Raw genomic sequence first — 26,391 nt, forward strand, 5'->3', positions numbered from 1 at the left:
ATTTTTAAAAAAATTTAAAAGTTAAAAAATTCTTATAGTCAATATATGGATGAAAATAATGTACGGAATGGACGGTGAGATCCCGCTTGATGAGAGGGGAACAAAACATTTCTTATAATGGTGTATAAACCTCTATTTAACAGACGCGTTTTAAAACCGTGAAACTGATGACTATACCTAACCGGTCAAAGTGGACAATATCTATTAGTGATAGGCTTGAACTACTACACTGAAACTATTAATGTTTAATGTTAATTTGAAACCTATATTATATTAGGAGAGGCGCCACGCACTAACCATGTGCTTCTAGAGAAGGGGAAATAAAACAAAGGCCTTAAATATAAAAGTTGGGTCTATACGCTTCAACAAAGTTGGGGAGGATTTCAGGTAAGTAATGTAGTTTAGTCAAAAGGAAGTTGTCATTGCCTTGTTTGTCCATTAGCTTCATATTGAATCTTACACTTTTTACTCTTTTTTCTTGCTTTTTTTCAATTGCTTGGGTCCCTTGTAAAGACTTGGTTTTACATTAAAAAAACAGAGAAATCAATGTGTTCACATTTTGATTGGAACATATTTTGTAGCTTGGTTTTACATTAAAAAAACAGAGAAATCAATGTGTTCACATTTTGATTGGAACATATTTTGTAGAGAAATCAAATCAAATCAAACCAACTATGTTCCATTAGCTCAAATCTCATAGTTTTTTTTTCTTGCTCACTACCTGTTTGATGAAATGCCAAGCTGGTGCAGTATTGCTCAGATTTGGGTCGATTTTACGACGAACCGACAGCATTGATTTTAATAAAATTTTAAGGAATCTGACTTAAAATGAAAAAAAAAAACAGACACCCACATTACACAAAACATGTTTTGATATTGATGAATGGTGAATGAGCTAAATAGCATGTCTTTTATGAAGGGTAATCTTGCTTTTCTGTTCTTGTATGATGTTTGGGTAAGAACAATGTGATAGAGAATATGAAAGGAAGTGGTGAAAGTTTCTGTTCACTGCCACGGGGAAAATCATGAGCCCGACAAAGCTGTTCCTTCCTCTGCAAAGGGAGGTGAGTTCTTGTTGATTGGGAAAAGACTTTGTTCTTTAGAATTTGGTGAGAGAGCTTCCGAATTCATGTGACAATATCTTCTCATTATGGCAGCTTCTTTGATTTTTCCTCAGAGAATTGTTTATCAAATCAATTATCTTCTCAATCAAGAAAGTTGTTACTTGAAGATAATAGAAAAGAGAGGTCTCAAAGGTAATGAGCTGTCAGGGCAAAACGTCAAAAGAATAGGCCAAAAGTGGTAAGAAAATAAAGTATGCCATTGTGAAACGTTGTACTTGTAACTTGTGAAATACTACACTTTATTATTAAATTTTTTGTTTAGTGACATCTCGAGCGTTTCGGATTTTATCATTTTCATTAGTAACCTTTTGACAATTTAGACTTGTTTTATTGATATATTCAAAATTAGATTGGTTTGGACTTTGCATTAACGATATCTTGTTTGCTCTTCTTCTCACTAGAAGACTGCCTGCACCATTACTTTGTTGCTTTCTTCCTTGTCCTTTTAAGGAGCGTTTGATATGGGCTGTAGATTTATATGAGTTGTGTGACATTAGAGTAGGGGAAGCAAAAGTGAGTTTCTTAACTTTACCATAAGCATTCTTCTCTGTTCTCTTAGCACCAGAAAACATTCTCATCATTGTTCCTGGTTCTTTGTCTGTCCTCTAATGATTGAGATTGAGATTGAGGGAGAATAAGTAGCTATCTATCTGTTTGACACTGCAGAATGAGCCAAGGGGGTGAAGGTAGAGGAGTACATACCGGACAAGGAAACTCTGAATTTGTTTCTTGGGGAACTCCAAATGCTGATTATGCTAGTGAAAAGAAGAAGTCCTTGCGAGTTCGCTACGTATACGCCGTTATCTTCCTGTTGACGAATCTCATTGCTTGGTTTATTCGAGATTATGGGAAAAGGATTATACCTCAGCTACGTTGTAAGGAAAATCTCTCTTTCATTTGTTCATTCATTTTGATTTACATTCACTACATCATTACAATAACTGAAAAGAAGATATTGAAGTTTACAAGTTTGTGTAAGTTTTGATTCAGAAGTATGTGTACATGTGGGATCCCACGTTGGTTGGGGAAGAGAACGAAACATTCTTTCTAAGGGTGTGGAAACCTCTCCCTAGCAGACGTGCTTTAAAAACCTTAAGGGGAACCTCGAAAGGGAAAGCCCAAAGAGGACCATATCTGTTAGCAGTGAGTTTGGACTGATACAAATGGTATTAGAGACAGACACCGAGTGGCGTGCTAGCGAGGATGCTCGGTCTTGAAGGAGGGTATTGTGAGATCCCACATTGATTGGAGAGAGGAACGAGTGTCAGTGAGGACATTGGGCCCTAAAAGAGGTGGATTGTAAGATCCCATATCGGTTGGGGAGGAGATCGAAACATTCTTTATAAGGGTATAGAAACCTTTCCCTAGCATACATGTTTTAAAAACCTTGAGGGGAAGCCCAAAAGGGAAAGCCTAAAGAGGACAATATCTGTACATGTCATTCAGAAACTTCACTTTCGTGCATTTTCCAGTAAACTATACTAGTATATTTCGGCTCGAAGATTAAGATCCTCGGCTTATATGTGATTTTTCTTTTTGGTAACTGAATGTCCCTGCAGATCTTAAATCCTGTGGAGCAGGAGGACAAGATTGTTTTCTCACACTCGGAGTTCTTCGTGTGAGCTTAGGATGCTTTGTATCTTTTTTATTCTCTTTTCTATCATATAAGAATAAGAATATTTCTTCTGCTCTTCTCTTGAGGTGGCTCTGTTTTTCATAAGATAGGAAGAGGCGAGATAGTCTTTCTATAACAGCCCAAGCCCACTGCTCGCAAATATTATCTTCTTTGGGTTTTCCCTTTCGGGCTTCCCCTCAAGGTTTTTAAAACACGTAAGCTAGTGAGAGGTTTTCACACCCTTATAAAGGGTGTTTCGTTCCCCTCCCCAACTTCGATGCCCAGCGTCTTTGCTGGCACATCGCCTCGTGTCTACTCCCTTCGAGACTCAGCCTCCTCGCTGGCACACCGCTCAGTGCCTGGCTCTGATACCATTATAAGGGTGTGGAAACCTCTCTCTAGCAGACGCGTTTTAAAAACCTTAAGGGGAAGCCTGAAATGGAAAGCCCAAAAATGACAATATCTGCTAGCGGTGGGCTTGGGCCGTTACACTTTCCTTTGCAATCAGTTCCTTAATATTGTTACATTGTTAACTATGACAATAGAGTTGAGTTGTCTTTTACAATATCATCAGCCAACGTTTAAATTTTTCCAAACCATGTCTGTTGGAATCCACAAAAGTCAGGCAGTTGTTACGATCTCAAATTGAAAACTGAGCCAAACTGTTCCTCACCATTGTATCATTGAAGGGCCAAATCCTTTACTACAAGTTCAGATATTTTTCTTTCTGATGTTTCTCTCTACGTCCAGAACAAGAAAATTACACGAACCTCGAAATGTCTGGCATTCTAGTTGGTGGAGCTTGAAGTTCTTTGTGTTTATTGTTTCAATGTTGGTTCCATTCTTCTTCCCTCCAGCTCTTATCCAATTATATGGTATGTTCCGTTTGTTCAACATCCATTACCTGGGTTGCTATCTCAACATTTACTGAAAACATGAACTGAATAATGATTCCATTGCTTAAATGAAATTACCTAGATTTCCCCCTCCTTTTTTGCAGGTGAAGTTGCTCGTGTAGGTGCAGGGTAAGTCCAAATTCTACATCTACAAAGCTAAATCTCTCAAGCATCTTTTGGAATAAGCCCATCGCTAGCAGATATTGTCCTCTTTGGGTTTCCCTTTCGGGCTTTCCCTCAAGGTTAAATCGTTCGCGTCTGCTAGGGAGAAGTTTCCACACTCTTATAAAGAATGTTTCGTTCTCCTCCCCAACCGATGTGGGATCTCACAATCCACCCCCTTCAGGGCCTAGCGTTCTCGCTGGCACTTGTTCCCATCTCCAATCGATGTGGGACTCCCCAATCCACCCCCTCCTCCCCCCCCCCCCCCCCCCCCCCCCCCCCCCCCCCCCCCCCCCCCCCCCCCCCCCCCCCCCCCCCCCCCCCCCCCCCCCCCCCCCCCCCCCCCCCCCCCCCCCCCCCCCCCCCCCCCCCCCCCCCCCCCCCCCCCCCCCCCCCCCCCGGGCCCCAGCACCCTTGTTGGTATACTGCCTCGTGTCCACCCCCCTTCGGGGCTCGACCTCTTCGCTGGCCGATCGTCCGGTGTTTGACTCTGATACCATTTGTCCAAGCCCACTGCTAGCGGATATTGTCTTCTTTGGGTTTTCCCTTCCGTGCTTCCCCTCAAAGTTTTTAAAACATGTCTACTAGAGAGAAGTTTCCACACCCTTATAAAGAATGTTTCGTTCTTCTCCCCAACCGACGTGAGATCTGACATCTCCATCTTTGTTTTCTCACATTATACGTCTGGCATTTGAGAACGGCCGTATGTTCATATAATGTTCTAATATAAATCATTCTCAAAGTTTCATACTAATACTGACTATATTTCTTTCATCCTCACTCCCATAGCTTAAGATGAACTTGTTAATTCTATCTGTATTATTTCTTATTGAAAATATGAGTGCCTTTAGTTTTCTTCTCATGAACAGGATATTTCTCCTCCTCCAACTGGTAAGTGTTATCCAGTTTATCTCATGGTGGAACAAGTACTGGATGCCTGATGAAAAAATGAAGCAGATGTATGTTCTCTAATAAAGTACAGAAATTCAAAAACCTTGAATTTACCTATGTTTAGCATCAATTTCCACAATATTTCATTCATATTCAACAGCTGCTCGCTTGGATTATTCACGTCGACGATCTTTTACATAGCTTCATTCTGCGGGATCGGTTTGATGTACTCCTTATATGTTCCAAAACTGAGATGTGTTCTCAATATATTCTTCATTTCTTGGACTTTGATTCTCCTCATTGTGATGATGGTTGTGTCTTTACATTCAAAGGTATGCTTTTCAAAATCACCCTTTTTGTTCACACCACAAAATTTTACTCATATTCAGCTAGATTATCACAGCTATGGGAAGTTTTTATTTGAAACTATCTTTGGAACTTTAAAACTCAGGTCAATAGAGGTCTGTTATCGTCCGGTATCATGGCTTCGTATGTCGTCTTCCTCTGCTGGTCTGCCATTAGAAGGTTTGGGATTCAACATTGTGTTGTGATATAGGCTTTCTGCTTTGAAGTTGTATGATGAACATGGAACTGGTTTACTATACTTCTAATCCTAGCGAGTTTCTTGACAGCGAACCGGCGACCGAGAAATGCAGTGCACAGAAGCAAGAGAGTGGGAATAGTGACTGGATTACTATACTTGTGAGAATTTACAGCTCTTTTTCACTTTTCTAGCTTCCCCTGTTCAAACTTTGAGGAACACCCTGCTCCTTTATTTGACCTCTCTAGCTGATGTTTGTGCGTTTCCTTGGTGTTGTGGTTGTAGAGCTTCTTAATTGCTATCTGTGCAGTTGTCATGGCAACCTTCTCAACTGGTATTGATTCACAATCATTTCAGGTCGCTTTTGACTTTCCATCCTCAAGTGTTTGTCTAAAAGTTTTATTAGAACGTACAATAGAAAGTTATGGTTTCGCTTGGTAACAATTTTGTTTTGAGGTGGGTAGATATTCTTTTATAATTTATGAGTGATCATAAATGATTATCGATTAACCAATGTTATTCATGTCGAACCCTCCGATTTACGGATATATCAATATATCGACGAATATGTTCGTCCTCGATAACTTTTTTGGTACTACTAATGTGAGATCTCACATCAGTTGGAGAGGAGAACGAAACATTCTTTTATATGGGTGTGGAAACCTCTCCCTAGTAGACATGGTATAAAACCGTAAGGCTACGGCGATACGTATCGAGCTAAAGCGGACAATATTTGCTAGCGATGAGCTTGAGTTTGGGTTGTTACAAATGCTATTAGAGCCAGACACCGAGCGATATGTCAGCGATGACGCTAGGTCCCCAAGGGGAGTGAATTATGAGATACCACATCGGTTGGAGAGGGGAACGAAGCATTCTTTTATAAGGGTGTGGAAACCTCTCCCTCGCAAACGCGTTATAAAATCGTGAGGCCTGACAGCGATACGTAACAGGCTAAAGCGGACAATATCTGTTAGTGCTAGACTTGGGCTTGGATTGTTACAAATGGTATTAGAGTCAAATACCAAGCGATGTGCCAGCGAGGACGCTGGGTCCCCATGATGGATGGTTTATGAGATCCCACATCGGTTGGAGAGGAGAACAAAACATTACTTATAAGGGTGTAAAAACTTATTCCTAACAAACGCGTTTTAAAACCGTGAGACTGACAATGATACGTAATGAGCCAAAGCGGACAATATCTGCTAGCGGTGGGCTTGGGTTTGGGCTATTACAAATGGTATCAAAGCCAGACACTGAGCGGTGAGCCAGCGAGAACGTTGGGTCCCCAAGGGGAGTGGATCGTGAGATCCCACATCGATTGGAAAGGAAAACGAAACATTCCTTATAAGGATGTGAAACCCTCCTCTTAACATACGCATTTTAAAACCGTGAGGTTGACGGCGATACATAACGAGCCAAGTGAACCATATTTACTAGCAGTGGGCTTGAGATATTACAACTAAAGATCTGCTTTGTTCGAATTAGAATGCATTTTTTCTAGAAATTTGAGCATAAAACAGCAGAATGACAACTAATGTGAGTTTCTGGTCCGTCGCAGTTTCGTAAAGACAAGGCGAAAGAGGAAGATGACATCCCTTACAAGTATGGTTTTTTCCATATCATATTCTCTCTGGGAGCCATGTACTTTGCAATGCTCTTCATCAGCTGGAACCTCAACAACTCAGCCACAAAGTAAGAAAACTCAAACCAACATTGTTGTTCCTCAAACTCATATATGAGATCTTACTTACGTTGATTAGAGATTGGAACGAAACATTTTTTATAAGGGTGTGGAAACCTTTCCTTAGTAGACACGTTTTAAAATTGTAAGGCTGATAGCAATATGTCGGTCAAAGCGGACACGATATGCTATGGTGGACTTGAGTTGTTACAAGTGTTATCAGAGCCAGACACTGGATGGTGTACCAGCGAGGCCGCTGGGCTCCAAGGGGAGTGGATTATGAGATCCCACATCGGTTGGGGAAGGGAACGAAACATTTCTTATAATGGTGTGGAAACCTCCCCTAGTAGATAGATTCTAAAATCGTGAGACTGACGGTAATATGTAACGAGCCAAAGTGGACAATATCTACTAGCGGTGGATTTGGGTTGTTACATCATCTCTCTCTAATATTGGAGTGCAAATTAAAACCTGAACAAGTATAAACCAAACCATCCAAACCAAGATCAAACTATGATTATTCGATCAACCGGTTTCGTTTTAAGATTCTCAAAGTTGAAAATGCTTAGTTTGATTTGGCTGGTGTGTGAGAATTGTTATATTTGATTTCGTTTTTAAAGTTAGTCAATTAGATCGAACCGGATCGAACTGAACCATTTACGCCCGTAACTCTCTCGTGATCTATGTGATTCTCATGATCGCTCTTATACAATTGTGAAATGTTTAGGTGGAGCATGGATGTTGGATGGACAAGTACATGGGTTAAAATCATTAATGAATGGCTTGCAGCCTCAATATACTGTAAGTACAGTCCTTTTCCAAACACACTCTACTGTGGCAATTGGTTGATAGACAGTATAGTATTATAGGTCTAGGAATTGGCTTAACAGCTATGATTAGTAAAAAACCACTCACGGTCGATATCTAGAGATGTTCACGGGATGGAATAGGGATGGACAAGACTTTTCCATCCACATCCCCGTTGCCTATTTCAATTTCTATGCTCGTAAAATTCTTCCTTTATTGTTGCAAGGATTAAATTCATACCAGAAGTTTTTTTCCTTTTTTGTTTCTATTAGAAAATATTCTAAGAAAAACAATAATTAAAATTCAAAATTATCAACACATTTTTCAATGACTCCATCTCATTCAACCAACTGGGAGAAACTCTTCCCGCTCTCTCCTACATTCCCTGTCACATTCAAGGTGGATCTGCATAGCGTTCTAGACTTCATAGTTAAGATAAACATTTCTATGATATCTACTCATAATTCCCGACTAATCTCACAAGACAATTGCTACATCCGAACTTGATTATTTTCTTACTATTCTCCGCCATTTGTTTGTGCAGTGTGGACATTAATTTCTCCAGTGGTGAGACAGGCAAAAGTAAGGAATCATGAAGAAGGTGTGCAAGAAGCAAATGGTTCAGCAATTCCTTGACAATGAACTTCAGAACTTCGGGAAGATTTTATTTTTGTATCCTCATTATTTTGTCCCATCCATTTTTTATTAAATACCTGTTCTTGTTGTTCTTTATCTTAAGATAGAAAATGATAAAAAGTGTCGCAAGATTCATCAAATGCCTTTGAACTGTAATGAACTCAAGAAACCCATATTTAAAGAGTCGCAAAAGTTAGATACATCCCGTAGATATATGTATTAGATTATTCATTTATCACTATAATAATTGGTTCTTATTAGGTCAAGAACAACCCGTTGTAAGTTATCAATCCTCGGGTAAGTTATCAATCCTCTCCGCACTCTGTGACCTTTCCTTCAAAACTCTCTTGAATCGCACCCATGAACTCTTGAAGCAAAAATCCAGTCAACCCGCTTATATATATATATACACGAGCTGATTGAACTAAATTTTTGTTTTTAAAATTATTTAAGTACAATCATCCAAAGAATTATTTTTTAAAACTATTCTTTCCAAAAACTGAAAATTATTTTAAACATCTCACCTTCATTATGAACTGATCAATAAGAGCATTCTTTCGATAGATAACTCTTCTATCCAGTTCATTAAAATATCCAAGCACATTAGTTTATCCCATCTATTTGAATGATCGATCTCAACACGAAAAAAACCATCCAATCGAGTTCAAGAATAGAAAATTAGATATTATTTCCCTGATGACAATGTAGAAGGGAATTCAAAGTGGAACAGATTAAACATATCACTAAAAATCCAACTGCCAAATTATATGCTAATATTTATTTCTTATAAGATGTATTTGGTTTGGTTATACCCTCCACAATGAATAATAGCTATCTTCAGGAACCTACCTACTCAACTCAACTATGAAAATTCTGAAAATAATGGCCGAAGCTAATTCCAAGAACTAATTCATCAAAAGCATGCATATCTTCAAGAACAGATCCAACAACTTCACCATTTTTGGTGGTTCATATCAACTCCAAAATCCAAATTGATCTAAGATTTTCAGCAGTGTATAAAGAGTAGAGTTCATACCTCTTTGCAGATCACCACAAGAATATTCAATCCTCTGAGTTCTACAAGCAAGAGAAGCTCTGCATACCGACTCTGCAACATGTTCAGGCAATCGTCTTCTCGCGCCTTCATCGCAATGGCGATCATTGTGGTGCATTTTGTGGCGTTTAAGTCTGCAGCTGTCACCGCTAATACTGGGGGGGAGGAGTCTGTCCTTGAATTTTACATGCATGACATTCTCGGCGGTGGTAGCCCAACAGCGAGACCGATTACTGGCCTACTGGGGAACATATACACTGGTCAAGTACCCTTTGCCACACCTATAGACTTCCTTCCCCCAGACGATGGCATAGCAATTCCAAATGCTAATGGTGCTCTCCCCACTGTTAACGGCAACAATGGGATCCCTCTAGGGACTGGCTTGTCTGGTACAGCTTTTGCTGGAAATCCCAACCCACAAAATCTTCCCCAGACCCAATTGGGACCTGATGGGTTGGGACTAGGCTTTGGAACAATTACCGTCATCGATGACATCTTGACAACAGCACCGGAGTTGGGCTCACAGTTAATTGGCAAGGCACAAGGGGTGTATGTGGCTAGTTCTGCTGATGGGACTACACAGATGATGGCATTTACGGCCATGGTTGAAGGAGGAGAGTATGGTGACAGCCTCAACTTCTATGGAGTATTCAGGATTAATAGCCCCTCATCACATTTGTCTGTGACTGGAGGAACTGGCAAGTTCAAGCACGCACGTGGGATTGCAGAGGTGCGCTCGCTCATTCCTCCTGGCCAGCACGTCACTGATGGAGCAGAAACATTGCTGCGGTTCATTGTCCATCTAAGCTATTGAAAACCAATATGGTGAACAAAGAACAATGCAATTTATGTGAGGTTATGAATGCAATCATGGTCTGTAGTTTCTATCAAATGCAGCAGCAAGTCAAAAAATGTAATCGAGTATTATAAAATTTAAATATTTCTAAGTTGTAATTCTGTTGTGATCATATCGTGAGTAAACTTTGTTGGATTTCATGATAAAATTTAAAAGGAAGTATCTCATCAAATGTGATTAATGAGACACCCTAGTGATATAACATACATGATCATGAACACAGTAAAGAGCAGCATCAAAAGAACAAAACAAATTTATGAGGATGATCAGAGTTATAGACTTCATCGAAAAGAATCAAAGGGCGAACAGATAAATAAATGAAAAGTTTAGGCTAGCCAACCTTTTCAACATTATTGGACATTGAAGTAATGTACATACTCAACAAGGTTTAAGAGTAGTTACTGTACCATAAATAACAACCCCTCCAAAATTTAATCACAAGCTGGCGATCTTGACTCGTGAGATTACAGCAGCTTCATCGAGCCCATATAGCGAATCAATCAAATGAGTTCGTAGTGATGCAGGGCCCTTTGCTGCATCCATTCCCATCTCGCCCGCAATTCCAAAGATCGATAATGCTGAAGCTGTTGTTTCCAAAGCATGAAGTTGATCAACAGCAAGGAAGGCAGCAATAAGAGCTGTCACTGAACATCCTGTTGCTGTAATCTTTTGCATCATGGCCACTCCATTATGAGCGCCAATAACTTGCTTCCCGTCTGTAACTATGTCCACGGCTCCTGATACTGCTACTATGGCTCCACTGTTTTGAGCTAATGATTTAGCAGCTTCTACAGCATCAGTTGACTCATGGGAGCTATCCACGCCCTTGAAATCATAATAAAAGTGAGGCTAAGAAGTAAGATCAACTTTGACAACTAAGCTGCTACTTAACTAGTAGAGTAAGAGATATCAAAATTGATTTTGCCGCTTAAAACTCTAGATTCCTTGAAGGATTTCATTATGATTTGCAAAGATGAGCTGATGATCAAAACTTGAAATCTCAAACACTTGGTGGTAAGGGCTTGAAAAGTTTAGAGATAACACTTACAAAATTTGGGTTCAAGGCTCAAGCCATATAACTTTCAATTTCTCCTAGAGTTGGTCTCGAAGCCGTGAGATGGACGATAAGCCTAATCTAAGGAATGGGACTTTGATGCTCCGATTATAAAAAGTGAGATCTCGGAACGGAATAAGCTTCCCCTAAAATTGAACTGCTAGACCGATAGATTAAAAGGAACCAAACACAAAGCTCTTCCATGGATGTAACCTAGTTTGCAACTTTGCATGCAGAAGTTCGAAAGCAGAGAAGATGGAACAATCGTACCGAAATTCATTTCCGGTGTAAAATCAAATTGCAACCTACCATACTGGACTCCGTGGAAGCTTTAGACAACGCGATTATTTCCGATCCATTCCCTCTAACAACGGTGGGCTTCAACTGCATAAGCTCCAAACAAGCCATCATCCGAAACTTAGAAGCTCCAGCAGCAACCGGATCAAGAACCCAAGGCTTCCCGGCCTTCAACGCCAGTTCAGCGGCAAACTTCATGGCAGGCAACCAGGCGGCGGAAAGCGTGCCGACGTTAATACAAAGAGCATCAGCGTTGGGAGTGAAATCCGGCAACTCCTCGATAGAATGAAGCATGGCCGGGGATGCACCAGCAGACAAAAGAGTATTTGCCACCAAATCCATCGAAACAAAGTTGGTGATGCATTGGATGAGCGGCGATCGGCTACGCACGGCGGCGAGTGTAGACCACGTTCTAGCTCCCCATCGCCGTCGCTGCTCTTCGTCTTCTTTTTGCTTCGAATTCATCGCTCTCTCTAATCCCACCGACGGATAATTGGATTCGTCGCCTTCATTTCGTTTCATTCGCTTTTAAATGCTCAAAACTAGCCTGAAATTTATGGATATAAGATATTTATTTATTAATTATAATTAATTTATCCATTTATTTTTATTAAAATTAGGCAAAAATTCTCCACGAAATTTTTTTTTTTATTTTTTTTAAAAAATTGTTCTTTATGATAAACTTTTTCTAATGCATAACTTTTATTTTATAATATAATTTTTATTAAAAAAAATAGAAAAAATATAATTTTTAAACCATCAAATATTAATATTATAATATAATCTTAGCCAAAAAAAATTAATATATTATTTATTTTTATAAGTAAAAAAATTCGTACGGTAATGTAATTCTCATTCTAGCTCCATTTATCTAATCGGGAGAACTCTATACCTACTAATTTTCCCATTCCCGACCCCAAACCAAATTATTGGTTTTTATTTGAGGTCTAATTTTTAAATCTTACGTTTTTTTAATTAATTTACTTTTTTAACCTTCTCATATTTTAATTTCTTATTAATAAATCAAAATTAAATATTTATATTAGTACATCATTTTCTTTATTTTAAAAATAGAATTTAAATATTCATAAATTTTTATTTATTTTCAAATATTGAATTAAAATTCTGACTTAATTTTAATATATATTTTAAAATTATAATAATTATAGTATAAATTGGTTTGGTTAAATAATATATATATATATATATATATATTAACAAATCAATGAGGTGAGGCACTAAGAATTATTGAAATCAAATTATGTTGCGATCTATTTTTAAATTTTTTTTATTTATTTTCAAAACCAAAACAAATTAATAATTTTTATTTATTTATTTATTTTGTTGGGAAGGTGAATTGAGAAGAAAGAACAATGGCGGTCACTACATCACCATCAGCTTCACCAAGAAACAAATCAAAGCCAAAGAAACAAATCTCCACCACCACCACCACCATTTCCACTTTTTCTCGCCCCAAAAGAATGCAGGCCCCGCCGGCCTCTCCCGCCGCCGCTCCGTCTCCCGCTGCCGTCGCGCTCAAAGACTCCAAAACCACTCTCTCCATCATCCTCGCCACCGCCCTCTTCTCCCTCATTTTCTTTCTCTCCATCTCCTCCTCCTCCCGCCGCTCCCCCTTCTCCGCCTCTGCCGTCCTCCACCACCCCAAACCCGACCCATTTCTCTTCCCGACTCGCCAGACTCACCGGACCGTCTTTCGTAGCAGCAATGCTTCCTCCGATCCCACTCCTCCTTCTATTGCTTATCTCATTTCCGGATCCAATGGCGATTCCAATCGGATGCTTCGGCTGCTTTTCGCTGTTTATCACCCTAGAAACCACTATCTGCTTCATCTCGATCTCTCCGCTCCTCAATCCGAGCGCGACTCTCTTGCCGTCGCCGTCGAAGCGATTCCCATCTTCAGAGCTGCTCAGAATGTCGATGTAATCGGTAGAGCCGATTTCGTGTATCTCAAAGGCTCGTCGACAATTTCTTCGACGCTTCACGGTGCCTCGCTGCTCCTCCGGCTGTCGCCGAATTGGGATTGGTTTATTCGTCTCACTGCCGATGATTACCCACTTGTCACGCAAGATGGTATGTTTTCTGGAAATTTTCGCTTTGGATGGAAGTTTTCTTGATTCAGAATTTTGTTGATTGAGTGCTCTTCTTTGTGTTCTTTAGATCTTCTTCACATTCTGTCATTTCTGCCAAAGGATATGAACTTCGTAACGCATTCGAGTTACATTGGGTGGAGAGAGTAAGATGATCACTCTTTCTCAGACTCCAAAACCATTTTACTCTCCAATTTCTTCGTTCTGAGCTGCCAATTCTTGTTGTTGTTCTTGTGTTGGCTAAAGGGCTAGGAAATTGAAGCCGATAATTGTTGATCCAGGGCTTTATCTTTCTGAGAAAACTGCCATGTTCTATGCCACCCAAAAGAGGGAATTGCCTAATGCCTTCCAGTTGTTTACAGGTAGGCCTTCTTCATTACTTGTCTTTTGAATGCTTGATTATCTGCGGAGCTTCAATAGCTCGTATGGATTATGGGTTCTAACTTGGAACAGTGCAAATTTGGTTATAAAGTAAAGATATGCAGTTTTAGTGGGAATTATGGGCCCATTCCAAGAAGATTATAAACTCCATAGGTATTGTAAATTATAGGTTTTTCTCTTTACAAACTCCTAATTCTCAAACACTATACCTTCCAACCAAAGAACTAGGTGCCATAGATTGCCTAAATCACAGATCTTGAGACAAAGACAAGTTCCATTAGTGTAAGAGTTAAACATTCCATGGTCAGTTCTACTTAAATGTTCTTTGGAAATGGCATGCAACTCAAAGAAATGAGTTGCAAAAATCTCGGTTAAGCTTGAAAGGAAAAGATCAAAAGGCTAAGGCTAAATTTATTTATGATAATCTAATATGTATAATTTTTGTTTGTAACATAATTCTCACCGAGCGATGGATAGCGTAACTGCCCAAGTTCCACTGCTTGCAAATATTGTCTTCTTTGGGCTTTCCCTTTCGGGCTTCTCCTTAAGGTTTTTAAAATGTCTCAGCTAGGGGAGGTTTCCATGCCCTTATAAACAAGGCTTCATTCTTCTCTCCGACTGATGTGGGATCTCACAAACCACTTTTCTTCGGGGCCTAGCGGATGCTGACACACGTTCCTCTCTCTAATTGATGTGAGATCTCACAGGTAGAATCCTTTGTAGATAACTTAAATACATGGAAAAGTATTGTAAGTGGCAAACTGGTCTTACTCCCATGATTGAGTCTTTCGTCTCTTCGTAAAGAAAGAACAAAAAAGATGAAATATGGATCGTACTTTGAAGTTATTGGCCATTCATATGAAAATGGTGGTGGCTCTGATGAGAAGCCGTATATGTAGTTTTAGATCTGTTATTTAGCTTCTTTCTAGTTGCTAATGTCAATGGGGAGAGTATTTTGTAACTCTCTGACTTAGAAATGGAAATGGAAATTCCCTTGACTTGGAAATGTCCTCCTTTTATGATTTTTCCCCGACACGGAACCGAACTGGCCACCTCGTGATTTTTCAACCCCCACATTTGTTGTACTAAAAAACAACGGCATCCTCGTGATGCTATTGTCATTGCCGTTTTGATAAAATGTTGTAATATCTCAGTTGGTATTATGTCTTTTCAATTTTATGCTATCTAATAGTAATTGCTAGCTTGGATATTGAATTCAACATAAATGTTGATATCTAGTTACGCATGTTGGGTTTGAACTTCAATGTTTCCTGAAGAAGCTCTCTTATCATCTGGAACTGAAACTGGAGATCTTCTCCGAGCATTCTCTTATGCAGGTTCGTCTCTTTCAATCGTGAGTCGACAGGTTGTCGAGTTCTGCGTTCTTGGCATTCTCTTATGCAGGTTCGTCTCTTTCAATCGTGAGTCGACAGGTTGTCGAGTTCTGCGTTCTTGGAACAGATAATCTTCCCAGGACTCTTTTGATGTACTTCTCAAATACTCAATCTGGCCACTTGAACTATTTTCCAACCGTCCTCTGTAATTCTCACCAGTTCAACAAGACGGTCCTTAACGACAACCTACTATATGCCATAGTTGACAAGCCTCCCAAAGAACAGCCCCAGTTCCTTGGCCCCTCTGATTACGTTCTCATGATCGAGAGTGGAGCAGCCTTCGCAACAAGATTTCAGTTGAACGATCCAGTGCTCAACCGAATTGATACTGAGATCTTGAACCGTGGCCCTGGACACATCGTGCCCGGTGGGTGGTGTTTGGGGGAGCCGGGGAATGATACATGTCTAGTATGGGGAGATGCAGATGTAGTTAGGCCTGGTTCAGGAGCAAGAAGACTTGAAAAACGAATTGTTGGGTTGCTTTCAAATGGTACATTTAGAAGGAATAGGTGTGTAGTTGTTGAATGATTCTTAAGGACTGAATATCCCCAAAAGAGAGCAAAAGGGAGTGTGCCAATCCTCATCTTCATTCATTATTTAGGGAGTTTTAGGTAATTTAGCTGTTACCATTAACCTTTCCGGAATTTAGATTTGTATCATTAAAAATGACGTCTTAGCATAATGAATATTATGCAGAGATCATGGCTTGTCGTAATTTTGCCATTAATGATTTTTTTTTTTTTTTCTTGTAATCCTTATGATCTATATTTGGATGGTGTGAAGGAAAGCAAATAAATTTGTAATTTGTAGTGATTAATCTATAATCTATAGCATAAAATATGGATTTTGTAAGCATTTTGATTAATAAATGGTTAAAATATTTTTTTTTTCTCGGGACATTCTTGACTTATGCAAAAAAAGTGTCTTTATAATTGCAACAATTGAGGTAAACTCTAAAAATTAGATATGATCTCAAGATAATAAAGGTCAAAGTCAGCCAGTAAGACAATGGAGGATAGGATAAGCTTCATTATCGAGAGGGAAACAGTCCACCCATAAACGACCGCTCAGTGATAAAGGAGGTAGGGGTGTAGAGGTCAACCAAGATCACCAGCTAAGGCCCCTAAACGATAGCTCAGTGATAAAGGAGGTAGGGGTACAAAGGTTGGCTAGTGAGACGATGGGAGATAAGCTTCATCGTCGAGAGAAAAACAGCTCAGATCACCAATTAAGGCCTCTAAATGACCGTTAAGTGATAAAGCAAGTAGGGTGTAGAGAGAGCCATGAAGTTTTCTTAGAAGCAGCCACCCTTAAGAGTGCATAATAGCTCACTGATCGAGCGCTCTTGCACCGAAGATGAACAAAGCTAAGTGATCTGCCAAAGCTGTAGAATGTAAAAAAATGCATCGGTAGGAGAGCATTTCGGAGTCAATGTGAGACGTAGGTGTCCCTTCTTCAACTAACATCAATCTAGATCAATTGCATTCCCATCAATCTAGATCAACATTAATTTTTTTTTTAATATGTTTTCAAAATTTATGTATAAAAAAAAAAAGTTAATAGAAACTATTAACTTTTTTTTATCATAGCCTGTGGTAAGAGCAATGGCAACTTAGCCATGTAGTCTGACGCCCCATCTCACGTAGAAGAGGGGAACTCATTCAATAGAATCAAATAACCTATATGGGTGGGAGGAAATTGAATCATTTTTGTCAATAACGTCTTATACTGTGATCTATTTTCAAGAGTCTCGAGAGACTTCGAGTGACACATCGTACTTGTCGAGGCACCCGACCACAGCCTCATGGATCCATGCAATCTTTTTGTGTATCAAGATAACAGAAAATGAGCAGTGACTATCAATATAACAGAAAATGAAATTTTATTGGCAAAAATCTGAATTCCACTACGAACCATATGGGGAAAGAAAATTGTTCACGACAAGCACACGAAATCATAATTATGAAGCTTGAGAATAATGAAAAGGATTATATCATAAACATCAGAAAGAAAAGAAACAATAACCTACGTTAAGCCACTTTTCTTCCTCTTCTCACTGTGGCTACTAGCATTAGAGCCTTTGAATGCATTGACCTGACCATAGGGCGTTGAAGAACTCGATGTCGTGCAATAGTCAGAAAACTCCGAAAAAGGTTGCTACTGCAAAAATCAAGAAGAGTGAACTCGATGTCGTGCAATAGTCAGAAAACTCCGAAAAAGGTTGCTACTGCAAAAATCAAGAAGAGTACACCGCCCACATAGCCGACCTGATTGAAGGTCGAGTGAGTTGTTGCATCAATGATGAAGGAATCAAACGGCATATTATATGTGAGAGGAGTTAGGCTCCTACCAGTTTTTCAGAAATGTAATTTGCAAGAAGTGCTCCTCCTAGAATGGCAATGGTGGTTGCAATTAGGTGTCCAGTGATAGCTCCCGTAGCCACGCCCCAAGGAGACTGTGGTGGCAATGGTGGTTGCAATTAGGTGTCCAGTGATAGCTCCCGTAGCCACGCCCCAAGGAGACTGTGGAGTGGAAATTGAAAGAAAAACGCAAGTTTGAAATGAAACGAGAGAGAACCAAATGAAGTATATTGCAGGCTTCTAAATAAAGAAAATCGAACCTGTGCAGCTCCAAGAGCAATGGTTGCAAGCATTGAGCGATCACCCCATTCCTAACATTAACAAAATGTTTCAAACTTAAGTATTTGCACATACAAAAATTTTAAAATGTAAACACATACTCTGGGAAAATCATAAAGAGCTTTAAAAATGCCCCATGGGACTGTCCCTAAGTCGATGAACTAAATATGATATCCATTCACGTCTAAGTTACAAAATATGATGCGCAAAGGTGATAGAGGGAAGGTGTATATATATGTTTACAATACCCTTTTTGATGATCTAAAAGGGCCGAACGAAATATCCTCCTATAATGAATTTTTACACGTGGACTCGATCTAAAATATTATGCTTTTGTTATACTTTTCTGCTGAAATAGTAATGATTAAAAGCTGTGGACTCGATCTAAAATATTATGCTTTTGTTATACTTTTCTGCTGAAATAGTAATGATTAAAAGCTACTCACAGCAAAAAATATAAGGCTGAACGACTTCCAGATGATTTCAAGAGGATTGGAGAGCCGTTTTGAAACCTGAAAACAATTATAAAAGATATACCATATGGTAGAATCAGGAATTTTAGTCACAAAGTCAGACAAATATGAAATAGACTACCCAGAAGCAACAGTTTCCAAGCCTTAACAAAACAAAATTCAAAATCTAGAGGAAACTAATGATTGGGGATCCACCTTTTCTTTAACAAGCTCCTCTGCTTCAACATATTCATCAAGTTCTGGAGGACTCTCGTTGTCCTGTTTAGGAACACTCGAGGGAAGTTCCCATGCATCTTTAATGGACTTGAGACCAAAGAACAATAGAAGAGTTACAGCCGCATATTCTCCAATTGGTAAAGCTACACAAACGACAGCACGTAAATATAGTTAAGATTTTGGACCTAAGAGTATGCGTAGGAGAAGTATTATTTGTTACGATAGAAAATATCAAATATAGAATTGAATTTTTAATAGAACAAAATGCACTGGTTTCAACAATAAATGTCGATCGTCTCAGCAGAATCGTATCTAGTACAATATAAGGAAGACGGGCCAAAGTTATTGTCCTAACAGAGAAAGAAGTAAGAAGGCAGTACGTTAAAAGAGATTATTCTAGAGCAGTTGAGCTTACTTGTCTGGAACTGAGCAGGTACTGAGTGAAATATCCGTCCAATTATAACTGAGAGGACTGTCATAAGTGAAAGAGCTCCCATAGATCCTAACAGAACCTGCTCAACAATTCAATACCTGAATAGCACTTTCAATTCCTAAAGCTCCCATAGATCCTAACAGAACCTGCTCAACAATTCAATACCTGAATAGCACTTTCAATTCCTAACCCACAGAATCAAGCCATATGGAACAAAGGAAAAGAAAAACATGGTGCAAATAGCAGATGCATTTTTGTAGACAGAGAGAGGGCGACAGAGGATATACCAGTCCTTTCTTATATTGCATGGCCAAGAGTGCAGCAATGAAAAATGTCTGGCGACAGAGGATATACCAGTCCTTTCTTATATTGCATGGCCAAGAGTGCAGCAATGAAAAATGTCTGTCCAAAAGAGATAAGGTATAAGCTGACAATATCTTCAAAGTTCTAAGGGGATGTGACACTAAAGATGCTAGAAAGAAGTAGAGCCATATAACAGTAAACATTTGGAAAATTTAGAATATTTTGGTTACTTCGCTTAATTCTTTGAAATTTAATGATAACAGTAAACATTTGGAAAATTTAGAATATTTTGGTTACTTCGCTTAATTCTTTGAAATTTAATGTAACAAGGTCGAGCTTCAAACTTCCAGTCTCAGTGGATTGAACTCATATCTTAGTCTTTTGAATTGTTTTCTTTTATTCATCTGTAATTTATTCTATGGATTGTGTGTTTATGCACAATCCTTCTAGCAATAGGAAAAAATTGAGAACCTTGATAAAGGCAAAGTTCCAAGAATGTAAAAAGTCACCTTGTCTCCAATTTCAGAGAATTGAGAACCTTGATAAAGGCAAAGTTCCAAGAATGTAAAAAGTCACCTTGTCTCCAATTTCAGAGACAAATATTAAGGAGAAAGCAGCAGTGAACCCTGACTTAGCGACTGCGGCCAAGATTGACGATGGTCCTCCTTTCACAAAGGCAATCAGTGAGAATACTAAACTGCACCCAATTAGTACTAGCGCAATAGAAAGAGGATAAGGCAATCCATTTGGAGACTTCTCACTGCCAAAACAATATAAGATATATAAATGAGTGAAGAAGAAGTGATGTAGGTTCATATGAGAGAAAAATGTGTCCCGGATTCACTAAATTATAAAGCAAGGTGAGAGCATCATTTTACACAACAAATAAGGTTGTCATTTACTCGATTCACTAAATTATAAAGCAAGGTGAGAGCATCATTTTACACAACAAATAAGGTTGTCATTTACTCGATTAGCTTAAAAACTTATTCAGCCAGGTTGCTACAATTTGACTGCCTCTTAATAATACAACACATTATCACAGCCCTTCAAATATCGAATGGATTAGAGGAANCAACCAGATTAGTAGAATTTTGATTTCAAATGATAATAAGAATAAAAAATCCTTCAACGAAACCTTCGATTTTATAACCATTGCTCCGGAAGATCAATTGGAGTTCTGAAATAAATGCATATGGTGCATAATCCAAGCCATAAACCATTGCTCCGGAAGATCAATTGGAGTTCTGAAATAAATGCATATGGTGCATAATCCAAGCCATAGTCACAGAAATCAAAATTTTAATATATCAACAACTCAGAAAAATCAAAACAAAAATGACGAAACTCACGTTTTAGATGAACTATCAGCAGGTGCACTGCTGGAAATAACATGCTGGCCCTCCTTTTCCTCCTCACGTTTTAGATGAACTATCAGCAGGTGCACTGCTGGAAATAACATGCTGGCCCTCCTTTTCCTCCTCGTGCTTGTATCCATCGGATCCGATACTTACATTCGACGAATGCGCTCTGATTTTACCGTACTTCGTGTTCAATCTCGTTACTCTTCTACATTTCACTGTCAACAACACACTCACTGCTCGCTCAATACTTCGTGTTCAATCTCGTTACTCTTCTACATTTCACTGTCAACAACACACTCACTGCTCGCTCAATATGTTCACAGAATGCACGGAAAACGCATAGCATTCAACAAAATTAAGACAGTCAAAACGAGAATCGTCCATAAATTACTCAAAGAAACTCTCAAACAATCACAACAAAATTAAGACAGTCAAAACGAGAATCGTCCATAAATTACTCAAAGAAACTCTCAAACAATCAGTTTCACCAAACAATGAGTAACTAATCTACTTATAATGCAAACACTGAGCGTTTGGAAATATGCAAAATCAAAACCAAAACTGAAAATTATAAGGAAAGAGAGATAATTCAAGAGAAGGTTACGCGATTTCGATACGGTCTTCGCAAATACACTGCCAGAAGCAGAACAACTCGGCAAAGAATCGAGCAAAGGTGAGAAAGGAAACTTCTTCCCTGTTGAAACGAAAGGTGACCGAACCACCAATCCTTCCATTTCTCCTTCCTTTTCGTTCCTATGACCTCATATCTACCTACTACAAAACCATAATTCTCGCCGGCCGCCGGCGGTTCAAGCGTAAAGTTGCTCGGAAGTGAAGTTGAATCTCCGCCAACAAATCCGTATCTGAGTTCCGAAGATTGCCACGTCGCAGTTGCAGAGATAAAATGGAAAGCTCGTCTCGAATTTGTAAAACTTGGTGTTGAAAAAAATATGAATCCTCCGGCGTCGTTTTGGACCAGTGCCTGGCCCATATTAATGAAATGCAATGGGCCAGGGAACGGAATATTATTATATTATTGGGCCTGGGCTGTACATAAAATCAAATGGCTCTCTTTTAGGAACTAAAGGCCTGGCCCAAAATAATCACATTCATTGGGCTATGGGCCCACAATGTATGTATTGGGCCCGATCTGTAAAGAGGGCCCAATGACTGAATTTCTAATAGGCCTGCGAGGCATATGGAAGTTTGGACTATGAACATTAATTTTCAACATAGACCACGTTAAACAAAGGTACTCGTTCTCCTCTCAACCAATACGGCATATAATAATTCACCCTACTTTAGGGCTCATCAGCTTCGCTGGCACTCGTTCTCTCTAATCGATGTGGGACCACTACTAAATCCACCCTCTTCGAGGCCCAGCGTCTTTACTAGCACACCGCCTCGTGTCTACCCCCTTCAGGGAACAATCTCCTCGCTGGCATATAGTCTGGTGTTTACCTCTAATACCATTTCTAATGGTCCAAGTCTACCGCTAGTAGATATTAAAAAAAATCTTTTAATAAAGATTAAGGATATTTATGCTACCGTAATATTAACAGTAAAAAATATATTATTTAAAAAATTAAAAATTTAAATGTATTTATTGAAATAATTAGATAAATTATTTTCATTAATTTAGTCAACTATTTTTTTATCAATAATAACTACTAATTAAAACGATTTTAATTTTATCACAGTTATTAACATTAAATTAGAAACCATTTTAATTTTAAAAATCGTCTCACCATACCTTAATTTCTCCAAAAACATGTTAGTTAATAAGTTTATCCATCAAATCTTTCCTAGATCTAATTAAATTAATTTAATACATAAAAATTTAAAAATAATTAAAAAAAAACAAATTAATTAAATCCAATAATGTATTTACCATTTTTTCGCTCTATTTTTTATTTGAAAATATTTTATATTTCAAGTTATATAAAGGTTCACATTTTTATAAATGATTATATAAAATAAAATAATGGGTAAAAACATATATTTCAATAACTATTCTTTATTTTTTTAAAAAAATTAATTTCCAAAAATAGCTGTCAAGATAACACAATGATGGAAATTATTCCATATTTCTTCCAACGAAAGGCTAAATAATTGAATTAAGACTTCCATTTATAGAGCAAAAGTGGTCAAAATCATTATTGTGTTTTAATATATGTCTTTTTTTTTTTATAAAAAATAAAAAATTATTCGACCTCGATATTTAATTAAATCTTTATGTTGAAATTAACGTCTTTTTAGACAAAATCTTGTTCAAATTATATGTTATTAAAGTCGTAATTGTAAGACATAAAGTACACTTTGTTAATATATGTAGTAATAAACAGGTGCTTTACTCGGGCATCCCATGATTATAAGATAATTATTCTTTTTTAAAAAAGTGCAGGCACCAGACATGTCGTTATAATATTTTTAGGTACAAAATTAAAGAGAAAATTAAAAAAAAATACTTTTCTTTTTTAATCCAAACCTTATCTAAATGAGATTTAAATCTTTATTAATCAATATAAAAAAATACTACGAACAAAAATTGTTTAATTATTTAATTTCTACGCACGTGGATGAACAAAAGAGGACGGTGGATGTTTAAACCAATCACTTAATTCTTTTTGTTCACAAAAAAGTCCAAAACTTTGGTCGAAATTAGAGAAGGCCCCCACAAGCCCCTATTGGCAAAAAGTTAACTTTATCTCTGATAAGATAAAGAACCACAGTACCATATACATAGGTTCAAAATGAAACTATTAAAGGACATTCCAAGAGTTGTTACATTCATACTTAATGACCATAATTAACTAATGGTAACTAGAGTAAATAAAAACTCTTAAAATACATTAATGAAATACAATAACTCTAAATTGTAATTCACCCAAAATTTATTACATGAAACTTCATTCTTCTTCAAGGTGGCATGAATTGAAATATCTTTTGATAATTTCAACAATATTTTCTTCACATCTTCATTGAAGCACATTGTATGATTAATGTCCTCTGGTTCATATCACTCTCTCTCTCTTAATATCTTAAATACCCATTTTGCCCCTCGTAATTGATTTTTGAACGATGTTCTTCATTTTAACAAATTTGTATTATACAACTAGTGATTTAAAAGACGTTTTCGACATACGATTTTGAATGATTAATGTAAATAAGAAATTATCGAATTTTGTTGCATACCATAGTTTCATCACGAGAGATGATGAAAATATTGTTGCTCGCTCGTTCCCGAAGTTATTAGCGTTAGAAAAAGGCTAAAAAGAAGTTTTGATTGAAACTTGTTTTCCGTTCAATGTTTAGACTATCTAGACTGAATTGCTTTTCTTGCCTTCCAATATTCCAAACCCTAAATCCTAAAACCCGAAACCCCAAACCCTAAAGCTTGAAACCCTAAATCCTAAGACTCGAAATCCTAAACCCTAAAGCTCGAAACCCTAAACCCTAAACCCGAAACCCTAAACCCTAAAATCTGAAACCCTAAACCCTAAAATCCGAAATCCTAAACCCTAAACCCTAAACCCTAAACTATATCTGAATGAGAGTGATCCTGAGAATAAGATGACTAAGAAAAGTTTAAAACTGTCCTGTACCGATAAAATGCACATTCTGAATAACCTCCTAGGATTTTTTCTAAGATGCATGTGAGTCAAAACAAAACATACTGAAACGATTCAAGTTACATGAAATGTCGGAGAATCTCGAGACCATTAATTGCTGAATTCAGATCCTTAACGTGACCATAATCTTCACTTTTTATTATATACTTTTAGTCCTCTAATTTGAGTTTAATTGCATTTGGGTCCTTAAGCGAATAATTAAATATTTTGACAATAGAAGAGATAAATTGTTATTTTTAATATTTTTTTATAGACAAATAACAAAACAAAAACAGCTAAGGTATACATATAAATTATTACCTTTTTTTAATTAAAAATAATAATAATAACTTACATCAACTTGATTATTCACATGGTTAAAATAATTTTGAAATTTAATACAACTTGGCCATTTTTTTTTTCTTTGAAAATCTATATTGTTTCATCATTTATTTTATAAATAATAATTATTCTTGTAATAATAAATTTATTGTACGAATAGTTATTCAACATAGTAAAAATTATTATTTTAATATTAACGGTTTATTTTTATTTCAAATTAGTTGAGTGACATGAACAACTGAATAAAATTTATAACTCAACCCAATCCGGACCTCTGTTATCTAATTGGGTTAAATAAAGATGTCGGGTTGTTTTTTAAAATTATTTTAAAAAACTATTTATTCACAATATATGTTACATTAATAACATAAAATTCATAAAATTCAAATATTAAATATATACAAATTCCGATGAATTATTAACATGGGTTACAAGCATTTATATATATATTATTAAAGTACGGTAAAGTTGAGTTGGATAGTAACCTTATTTTAAAAATATCTACTATAAACCTTATTTAAATTTTTATAATTATAATATTAGATTTAATGTATTTTATTAATGAATCAGCAATTATTGAGGAACAAATTTCATGTGAAATTACCGAAAAACACAGTTATTTATTTATTTTGAAAAATTATGGGGAATTATTTTTTTAAAATTGCATGATTTGTGCAATTGAGAAATGCAACTATGACAAGAATCCCATTACGTGGGGCCCACTTTCCAATCGTAGCAGAGTTATTTATTTATTTTAGATTTTTTTAATTCATAATTTATTTATAATAAGATTTATCATAAAAAATATATATATATATATATATATATATATTTATTGATTAATAAACGTGTATTTAATGCTTTTAAATTTCTCTATAAACAATTTGTGTCATAAATAATTATTTATTTCGAACATATTTATAGACATAGAGTATACGAGTTNGGTCGTTATGTTTTTTTTAAGTGATTTTAGAAATTATTAAAAAGTATAAAAATACATAATTTATTAAAAAATTTATAAATACATTATTTTAAATTTATATATTGTGATTTTTTTTATGGTTTTGTAGGATTGTGTCTAACCTTTAACTAATTCAACTAGTTAAAATATATTTTCTTCGATGAAAGAGGTTAGAGATCCGAATATCTACTAAAAAGTGAATTTGGTTCAACTTTCAAGAAATTCCTAAAAAGCTTGGATTAAGAAGATCGGACTCATATTTCAAAAAATCTATAAAAAAAACTCAGATTAAGAATTGGTTGAGGTTTCGGGACGTCCCTAAAATTGGTACAGGTTTCAGGAAACCCCTAAAAAGCCTAGGGTAAGAACTAAAAGTACGAAACGTATTATAATGAAACGGATGAGATGAAGTATAGGCTGACAGTCCTCGAGGTTTCTCGTTACGAAATTGTTTTTTACCTCGTGAAGGTCTATTGTGGAGGGTCGTCATTGTTAACAAAAAAGAGTGGAACTTGAAAAGAGGACGGGAGAGAGAAACTCGAACCAAGTAAA

The 26,391-nt window shown here is 37.2% G+C and overlaps 5 protein-coding genes across 15 annotated transcripts; 3 read left to right on the forward strand and 2 right to left on the reverse strand.

Moving 5' to 3' along the window:
- The first annotated feature begins 332 nt into the window (after nucleotides 1-332).
- Nucleotides 333-8,478, forward strand: LOC111473160 (serine incorporator 3). 7 transcript variants are annotated; one of them, XM_023118710.1, is made up of 16 exons: nucleotides 333-387; nucleotides 961-1,064; nucleotides 1,158-1,302; nucleotides 1,529-1,637; nucleotides 1,791-1,999; nucleotides 2,684-2,760; nucleotides 3,455-3,614; nucleotides 3,740-3,764; nucleotides 4,667-4,756; nucleotides 4,849-5,020; nucleotides 5,140-5,213; nucleotides 5,321-5,390; nucleotides 5,515-5,586; nucleotides 6,788-6,921; nucleotides 7,638-7,711; nucleotides 8,262-8,478. In XM_023118710.1, exons 5-16 carry the CDS (start codon nucleotides 1,792-1,794, stop codon nucleotides 8,351-8,353), a joined length of 1,248 nt encoding a protein of 415 aa, XP_022974478.1. In that variant the 5' UTR covers nucleotides 333-387; nucleotides 961-1,064; nucleotides 1,158-1,302; nucleotides 1,529-1,637; nucleotide 1,791; the 3' UTR covers nucleotides 8,354-8,478. The 7 variants fall into 7 exon arrangements, with proteins under 7 accessions (XP_022974478.1, XP_022974480.1, XP_022974477.1 ...); XM_023118712.1 differs by lacking the exon at nucleotides 333-387 and having other exon boundaries at nucleotides 588-1,064; nucleotides 1,529-1,641; XM_023118709.1 differs by lacking the exon at nucleotides 333-387 and having other exon boundaries at nucleotides 588-1,064.
- Nucleotides 8,479-9,106: 628 nt separating this feature from the next.
- Nucleotides 9,107-10,406, forward strand: LOC111473195 (dirigent protein 16-like). Its single transcript, XM_023118749.1, has one exon. The coding sequence runs from the start codon at nucleotides 9,469-9,471 to the stop codon at nucleotides 10,219-10,221; it is 753 nt and encodes a 250-aa protein (XP_022974517.1). The 5' UTR covers nucleotides 9,107-9,468; the 3' UTR covers nucleotides 10,222-10,406.
- LOC111473194 (hydroxyethylthiazole kinase) lies at nucleotides 10,126-12,108 on the reverse strand. Of its 2 annotated transcripts, XM_023118748.1 has the most exons (3): nucleotides 11,627-12,108; nucleotides 10,671-11,088; nucleotides 10,126-10,214 (listed from the first exon to the last, which is right to left on the reverse strand). In XM_023118748.1, exons 1-2 carry the CDS (start codon nucleotides 12,077-12,079, stop codon nucleotides 10,699-10,701), a joined length of 843 nt encoding a protein of 280 aa, XP_022974516.1. In that variant the 5' UTR covers nucleotides 12,080-12,108; the 3' UTR covers nucleotides 10,126-10,214; nucleotides 10,671-10,698. The 2 variants fall into 2 exon arrangements, with proteins under 2 accessions (XP_022974516.1, XP_022974515.1); XM_023118747.1 differs by lacking the exon at nucleotides 10,126-10,214 and having other exon boundaries at nucleotides 10,492-11,088.
- An 857-nt stretch (nucleotides 12,109-12,965) lies between these two features.
- Nucleotides 12,966-16,224, forward strand: LOC111473201 (beta-glucuronosyltransferase GlcAT14A). Its single transcript, XM_023118762.1, has 4 exons — nucleotides 12,966-13,705; nucleotides 13,793-13,868; nucleotides 13,969-14,084; nucleotides 15,508-16,224. The coding sequence occupies exons 1-4, from the start codon at nucleotides 12,988-12,990 to the stop codon at nucleotides 16,023-16,025; spliced, it is 1,428 nt and encodes a 475-aa protein (XP_022974530.1). The 5' UTR covers nucleotides 12,966-12,987; the 3' UTR covers nucleotides 16,026-16,224.
- A 1,136-nt stretch (nucleotides 16,225-17,360) lies between these two features.
- On the reverse strand, nucleotides 17,361-21,857 carry LOC111473197 (protein PAM71-homolog, chloroplastic-like). Of its 4 annotated transcripts, XM_023118753.1 has the most exons (12): nucleotides 21,530-21,857; nucleotides 21,043-21,140; nucleotides 20,914-20,975; nucleotides 20,138-20,321; nucleotides 19,546-19,593; nucleotides 19,241-19,337; nucleotides 18,805-18,968; nucleotides 18,583-18,648; nucleotides 18,118-18,168; nucleotides 17,848-17,952; nucleotides 17,687-17,764; nucleotides 17,361-17,619 (listed from the first exon to the last, which is right to left on the reverse strand). In XM_023118753.1, exons 1-11 carry the CDS (start codon nucleotides 21,657-21,659, stop codon nucleotides 17,699-17,701), a joined length of 1,071 nt encoding a protein of 356 aa, XP_022974521.1. In that variant the 5' UTR covers nucleotides 21,660-21,857; the 3' UTR covers nucleotides 17,361-17,619; nucleotides 17,687-17,698. The 4 variants fall into 4 exon arrangements, 3 of the variants coding, with proteins under 3 accessions (XP_022974521.1, XP_022974520.1, XP_022974522.1); XR_002715593.1 differs by lacking the exon at nucleotides 20,914-20,975 and having other exon boundaries at nucleotides 17,848-18,019; nucleotides 20,981-21,140; XM_023118752.1 differs by lacking the exon at nucleotides 20,914-20,975 and having other exon boundaries at nucleotides 20,981-21,140.
- Between the last annotated feature and the right edge of the window lie 4,534 nt (nucleotides 21,858-26,391).

Source organism: Cucurbita maxima, unplaced genomic scaffold (genome assembly GCF_002738345.1).
Source record: "Cucurbita maxima cultivar Rimu unplaced genomic scaffold, Cmax_1.0 Cma_Scf00107, whole genome shotgun sequence".
In the NCBI taxonomy this organism is placed as follows: domain Eukaryota; kingdom Viridiplantae; phylum Streptophyta; class Magnoliopsida; order Cucurbitales; family Cucurbitaceae; genus Cucurbita; species Cucurbita maxima.